The 6,888-nt window shown below is 40.4% G+C and overlaps 1 protein-coding gene across 2 annotated transcripts in view; it reads right to left on the bottom strand.

Annotated features, from left to right (window-relative positions):
* LOC102243045 (chromosome unknown open reading frame, human C11orf80) overlaps positions 1–6,888 on the bottom strand; it is a 52,978-nt gene that overhangs the window by 20,122 nt on the left and 25,968 nt on the right. The window contains exons 5-7 of one of the 2 annotated variants that reach the window (XM_014538087.1): positions 4,938–4,993; positions 4,490–4,561; positions 3,072–3,270 (exon numbers count right to left, since the gene is read on the bottom strand). In XM_014538087.1, the coding sequence (XP_014393573.1) occupies positions 3,072–3,270; positions 4,490–4,561; positions 4,938–4,993 (327 nt within the window). The remainder of the gene's footprint in view (positions 1–3,071; positions 3,271–4,489; positions 4,562–4,937; positions 4,994–6,888) is intronic. The other variant, XM_014538086.1, reaches the window with a different exon arrangement.

Here is a 6,888-nt window from a genome sequence, read left to right as displayed (position 1 = left end):
CTGGGAATCAGCCATAGCTGCTTGCTCCGCCCTGTTGATTCTGAGACCCCGCCCCATCCAGGCTGCTGCAAAGCCTTTTGCATATGAATGCCCGGGTCCTTTACAACCTGACAACTACCTAACAAATTGCAGCTGGGCCAGACAGACCCAGAACTTCCAAGAGAAGGCCCAAGGCCCCACAGCAGCTTGCATTGCTTCTCAGCTGGGCCTCATCTGGGCACCCCCAAACCCCCAAAAAAGGAAGGGGAATCTGCATATCTCTTCATAGCTCCTGCTGGGTAACCTCAGGAAGAGGCTTAATTAGCACCTCCTTAGATCCAAGAGCCAGTGTACCCAGTGGTCAGAGTGGGACCACCCAGATTACAACTCCTCAGATTCATAAGGAACACACTCAGGGGGCAGACTCAGTGAGCACCAAAGCCCCACTGAAGCAAGTCTTGCCCCAGAAGGGTGTCTTCAGCACAGAAGTTCTCCCACTGCAGACACAGCTGATTCTCACTGCCAATTGGCCTGGAGGTCAATTCCTCCCAGTGACACCTAAAACAATCAAGGCATAACTACAACAAGACTGTGCACAAAGCCCACAAGGGGGTGCACCAAGAGTGTCCACCTCAGGTAACTGGGGAGGCTGAGCCACTGGGCCCTGTAGGACACCTAGCACACAAAACCACTCTACCAACACAGGGAAGCAGACAAAATGCGAAGACAAAGAAACAGGTCACAAATGACAGAAATGGAGGACAGCAAACGACTGGATATAGAGTTCAAAACCACGGTTCTAAGATTTTTCAAGAATTTTATGGAAACCGCCGATAAATGTATTGAGATCCTTAAGAAATCTAGTGAGACCCTCGATGTTGTGATAAAGGACCAACTAGAAATTAAGCATACACTGACTGAAATAAAGAATATTATACAGACTCCCAACAGCAGACCAGAGGATCGCAAGAATCAAGTCAAAGATTTGAAATACGAAGAAGCAAAAAACACCCAACCGGAAAAGCAAAATGAAAAAAGAATCCAAAAATACGAAGATAGTGTAAGGAGCCTCTGGGACAACTTCAAGCGTACCAACATCAGAATTATAGGGGTACCAGAAGAAGAGAGAGGGCAAGATATTGAAAACCTATTTGAAGAAATAATGACAGAAAACTTCCCCTACCTGGTGAAAGAAATAGACTTCCAAGTCCAGGAAGTGCAGAGAACCCCAAACAAAAGGAATCCAAAGAGGACCACACCAAGACACATCATAATTAAAATGCCAAGAGCAAAAGACAAAGAGAGAATCTTAAAAGCAGCAAGAGAAAAAAAGTCAGTTACCTATAAGGGAGTACCCATACGACTGTCAGCTGATTTCTCAACAGAAACTTTGCAGGCCAGAAGGGAGTGGCAAGAAATATTCAAAGTGATGAATAGCAAGAACCTACAACCAAGATTACTTTATCCAGCAAAGCTATCATTCAGAATTGAAGGTCAGATAAAGAGCTTCACAGATAAGAAAAAGCTAAAGGAGTTCATCACCACCAAACCAGTATTATATGAAATGCTGAAAGGTATCCTTTAAGAAGAGGAAGAAGAAGAAAAAGGTAAAGATACAAATTATGAACAACGAATACACATCTATCAACAAGTGAATCTAAAAATCAAGTGAATAAATAATCTAATGAACAGTATGAACTGGTGATTATAATAGAATCAGGGACATAGAAAGGGAATGGACTGACTATTCTTGGGGGGGAAAGGGGTGTGGGGGTGTGGGAAGAGATTGGACAATAATCGTGCACCTATGGATGAGGACAGTGGGTGGGGAGTGAGGGCGGAGGGTGGGGTGGGAACTGGGTGGAGGGGAGTTATGGGGGGAAAAAAGAGGAACCAATGTAATAATCTGAACAATAAAGATTTAATTTAAAAAAAAAGAGTCAAGTATCTGGCTGGCCAGCTCAGTGGTTAAGTGTTGACTTATGAACCAGGAGGTCAAGGTACAATTCCTGGTCAGGGCACATGCCCGGTTGCGGGTTCAATACCTGAGGCATGTAGGAGGCAGCTAATCAATGATTATCTCTCATCATTGGTGTTTCTAACTCTTCCTCTCCCTTCCTCTCTGAAATCATTAAAAATATGTTTAAACATTTTTTAAAAAGAGTGGAGTATCTGAAGAGTCAAAATATGTGACTGTCTTTTCATTGGGTTAACCATTTACATTTAATAAGAATACTGCTATGGTTAGGTTTAAATCTACATTTTGTTATCTGTTTTCCATTTGTTCCTAGTATTCTTTTTCCTCTTTTCTATTCTTTGGATTCTATTTTGGATTGGACATACTTCATAGTTCCATTTATTCCCTTTTTTTGCTTATTAGTTCTAACTGTTGTATCAACTTAGAGATTGTTTTAGGCTTTATAATATACAACTTTAACTTATCATGTCTATCTTCAAGTGATAACAATTGACACACATACAGTGTGAGAATCTTTCAACAATATCCTTTCATTTCTCTGCCCCTAATCTCCATATTCCAACAATAAATTGATCACGTCATTATGTTGATTCCTTCCAGTAATAAGTCTCTCAGTCTCTCCTTTCCATACTCATCACATTTTTAATTCAGGCATTCGATCCCTCTTGTCCAGTTTACTTACTTACTTACTTACTTAGTGATTACAGACTTCTCTCTCCCATCTATCCTGTATAATGCTGCTAGAAACTCCTAAACATTCAATGGTTTCCCACTATACAGAGAACAAAGTTCACAATCTGTAGTGTAGCATTCAATATCCACCATATTCAACCCCAAATGACTTTTCCAGCCTCATCTCTTCTCCTTGCACCATTCATTCCATGCTTCAGGCATATGGGATAATATGAAAAGAGTGTGGCACATGTGGCACATTTTATAGTTTTCAGTTTCTTGGAAAAACTTTCAAGCTTGGCTTTCATACTGGATTTTTGTTTTTACACAAATCATACTGGCTTTTACACTCAGAGTTTATATGCTAAAGAATTTTCTAAAATTTGGGCATAACAATTCATTTTCAAAGACAATTATATGAATTCTGTCATCAAAAGGATATGGAAACTGAAGAAATCCTATTCATCAGCTGGTTGGAAGAGATCTTTGGGCAGGGACACACAGCAGCAGCTGGAGTCAGTATCAGCTCTCCCAACAAGTCCACGCCAGCCACGTCATTGGGGATGAAAAGCATTACTGGATGTCCTAGTACAGGATGGATTCTGCTGCAGAGTAATTGAGTTGTACCAAATTTTGGTCTACTGTCAAAAAACAAGGAAGACAAATTTAGCTTTTTTCCTCAAGAAATTATTTTTAAAGGTATTCAAAATTCCTTTTATAATCTCTAGCATATGCATAACCATATAACCCGCCATATCAATAACTTGCGTCCCACTCAGGGAAGCACAAGCAATAGACAGAGCAGACAAATCGGCATTTCAGGAATGGTATCATGGCTCCTGCTTTCGCTGCCACTAGTGGCAGTTTCATATTCTCAAAAAATGAATTTCATCCACTAATTACTCTATGGTTCTAAGCAGAAGTTTCCAAGATCATTCAGAGATCAGCATGGCAGAAGTGGGAGTGAGGGGGTTCCTTAATCACAAATAACCTAAAACTGGTATCCCTATTCTCAGATGACTGCTCCCACACATGCTTCCCCTGACGAGGTCTGAAGTTACTGTTAGATAGCAATAATAAGAAAAAATTAGGACACCTTTCTCTCCTAGAAAGAATCTAGTGAAATTTAATATTTGGTTACTTTCCAACAGTTCTTTTCTAAACACAAAAGAGTACTGAACCTTTTTCTCTCTCTAAACTAATCAAGTTGCCCAGAGAAATGTGTCTACAAGCATCGTCTCTTTCAATAAAGCTACGATAACAAGATGTCTACCTGTAATGAATGTATGATACTTTAAGATTACTAAAGAAAGATATGGAGTGAGGGTGTTGTTTTCTGCACATATTAAAGAATAAAAAAATATTCTAATGGAGGTGTTCTGTCTATTCCATATTATATACCACCTCCTCCATGATTTGCAGTCTGAAGAACGTGGAGATAGGGAGAGAGATTTCCAAACCTAGGCAAAATGCTGATGCACAAACAATAATACACAAAGAATTTCTTTGTAGTCATTGTATCTATCTAGCCAAGAGTTCAAGAACCTTTTAAATTCAGCCCTCTCTTCTCATGTGTAAATGGGGTTGGAATTAGCAGGGTATGTTTTGTTTCATTTACAGGAGAAAATAAGGCATGGAGAGGAGAAAGAACATGTCCTCTGGTCAATCAGAATATATTCAAGGAGCCAGGAATAACAGTTTTCAATATAATTAGCTTAAAAGTTTTACTTTATTTTTCTTATAGAGACTCTGACATCTGGCACTAAGAAATGACAAGTGAGACCATTTTTAATTTCTGCCACATTTATATTCATAATAGGAGAGTAAAACAGGGAGAGGAACAATGCTTTCCCCCTTCACCTCATATAATGCTGATAGTTTACGACAAGAGCAATTCCATTCGACAGGTTCAAAGTAGGTTCATTCTCTGCCCTGCAAAGCAATAAAAAGCTAAGCCATATCTCAAAAATTCTAATACCAATTTCTGCCTGGTACAAATTTTGGTAATATGACTACTACCACCCCCAGAGATTACTGGAATTCAGTAACCAATTAACCAAGGGAAAATGGCAATTTTTAAATTCATTCACTCTAGTAAAAGGGAAAGACATAAAAGGTTTAGATGAATGTATTTACTTATTTTAAAAACTAATATAGAATAATAAAATATGGGGGTCTCAGAATATTAGTTTCAAAGTGAACTTGGCTCAATAAATCAAACTGTGAACCTATTGGAAATAGGACAATAATGACTGAGAAAAGCTCTAGAGCTATGGCATAAACTTAAGCCATGGATTTAAGGACTTACTCAAAGATTTCCGTGGAGAGGATACCATTCACCTTTACACTGAAATTAAATCTAATCTGCAAAATAAATGGTGTGTGAGATTTAACATAAACCAGGATAGAGATTTAAAACTTCCATACCTAAAGGAGATATTTTTTATATCACCTTTTTTTTCACTTACACCATCCCTAAACATAATTAACACTTGTCTGTGTTCAAAATCTGTCTCTTAAATATATTGCATCTTAACACTACAATTCCAAGCAGTCACAAATTACCAGGAAATCCTACCGTTTTGTCTTCTGTTCCCCTAATGTATCTTTTCTTCCCTTTCTTAAAGGAACTATCAATTTTCTCCCTATTCTTTCCATTGTTATCATACAAGAAACATTCCACACTTATTTTCTTTGCTTTTTCTTCCCCTGCCCCATCTGACTTTTTTGTCTGCCCTCCAACTTATTTCACTGTCTATTTCCTACCTTCAACCTACATTTTTCTTTCTATATAACATAATGGGTAATAAGGGACTCCAGAGCCAGACGGTGCTCAAATCCTGGCTCTGCAAGTTATTTAACCTCTGTACCATAGTTTCTTCAGCTATAAAATGGGGATGATGATAAAACCTAATTCGTGAGGAATGTTGCAAGGGTTGAATGAGTACGTGCATGGAGAACACTTAGAATAATGACTGGCAAGAAATAGCACTGAATCCTGCTGACAACAAAAAAAGTAAGAAGCCAACAAGAGGGAAAAAAGGGGAAGTAATATAGCATACTTAATTGTGTGCATCTTTATAAACACATCTAACTGCAGATAATAAAAATTTTGCTCTCCCAAGTTCAAAATACTTTATCAAAATTTCCTTATTTGCTCTTACTATCCTATATAATAAAAGAGAAACATGCAAATTAGCCATCCCTCTGCTACACTCAAGCCACGCCCGCCAGCCACACCCACCAGCCATACTGAGTGACTATGCAAATTAACCCGACAAAGATGGCGGTTAATTTGCATACGCAGGTGTCAGGTGCCCCAGGAGGTGAGGGCAGCCAAGGCCGCAGGCTCCCGGGACCATTGCCGGCATGGGAGGCGAGGCCACTCGCGCCTAGCCAAGCCCACAGGCTGCTGGGACCTTGCTGGCGGAGAGCGGGAGGTTTGGAGGACTTGGCAGAGCAGGAGGCCGCTGGACATAGAGCAGAGCGAGAGAGAGGGCGGCTTGGAGAGCACGGCCCCCTCTGTCACTCCAGCTTCCTCATCACAGCTGTGGACACTGACAGCAGGGAGGAGGAAGTCCCACCCCCACAGAATCAGCCAGAATCAGCCATTGGTCAGACAGCTCTCAGCGGCCTGACAGCCAGGACTCTCATTCACCTGCATCTCAGACCTGACAGTAGAGAGGTGGGGCTATGTCTAAAGAACAACTGTTAATACAACAACATAGCTCTGCAGCCGAAAGATGCTGGCGTTATCCGTTATTGACAGAAAGTGTTTGCAGAGCAGTGTGTGTCTGATCTTGAAAGAAGGCGGTGCCTGTGACAGGATGTATCTGAACACCAGCTACTGGAAAAACGCCGCTCTGATGCCGAAAAACACTGGCATTATTGACAGAAAATGTCTAAAGACCAACATGCCTTTGAAGTTGAAAGAAGGCGGTGGCGATGACAGAATATGTCTAGAGAATAGTCATCAACAAGTACTACCAATACCGATGGGAACTGCCTTCTCAGTGAAAATCGAGTACATGAGGATGCAATCCTCTAACATAGTTGTGGTGGAATGACTGTTCTATGTGAATTTTGCCTATCACTAAATTTCTCTGATGAAAAACCATCTGATGGGAAATTTACTTGATGTTGTAGCAAAGGGAAAGTCTATCCAAATGATATACATTTTCTGCCTTAACTGGTTTGGCTCAGTGGATAGAGCATCAGCCTGTGGACTCAAGGGTCCCAGGTTTGATTCTGGTCGAGGG

Source organism: Myotis brandtii, unplaced genomic scaffold (genome assembly GCF_000412655.1).
Source record: "Myotis brandtii unplaced genomic scaffold, ASM41265v1 scaffold187, whole genome shotgun sequence".
Taxonomy (NCBI): domain Eukaryota; kingdom Metazoa; phylum Chordata; class Mammalia; order Chiroptera; family Vespertilionidae; genus Myotis; species Myotis brandtii.
This window is presented reverse-complemented; position numbering and strand designations above follow the sequence as displayed.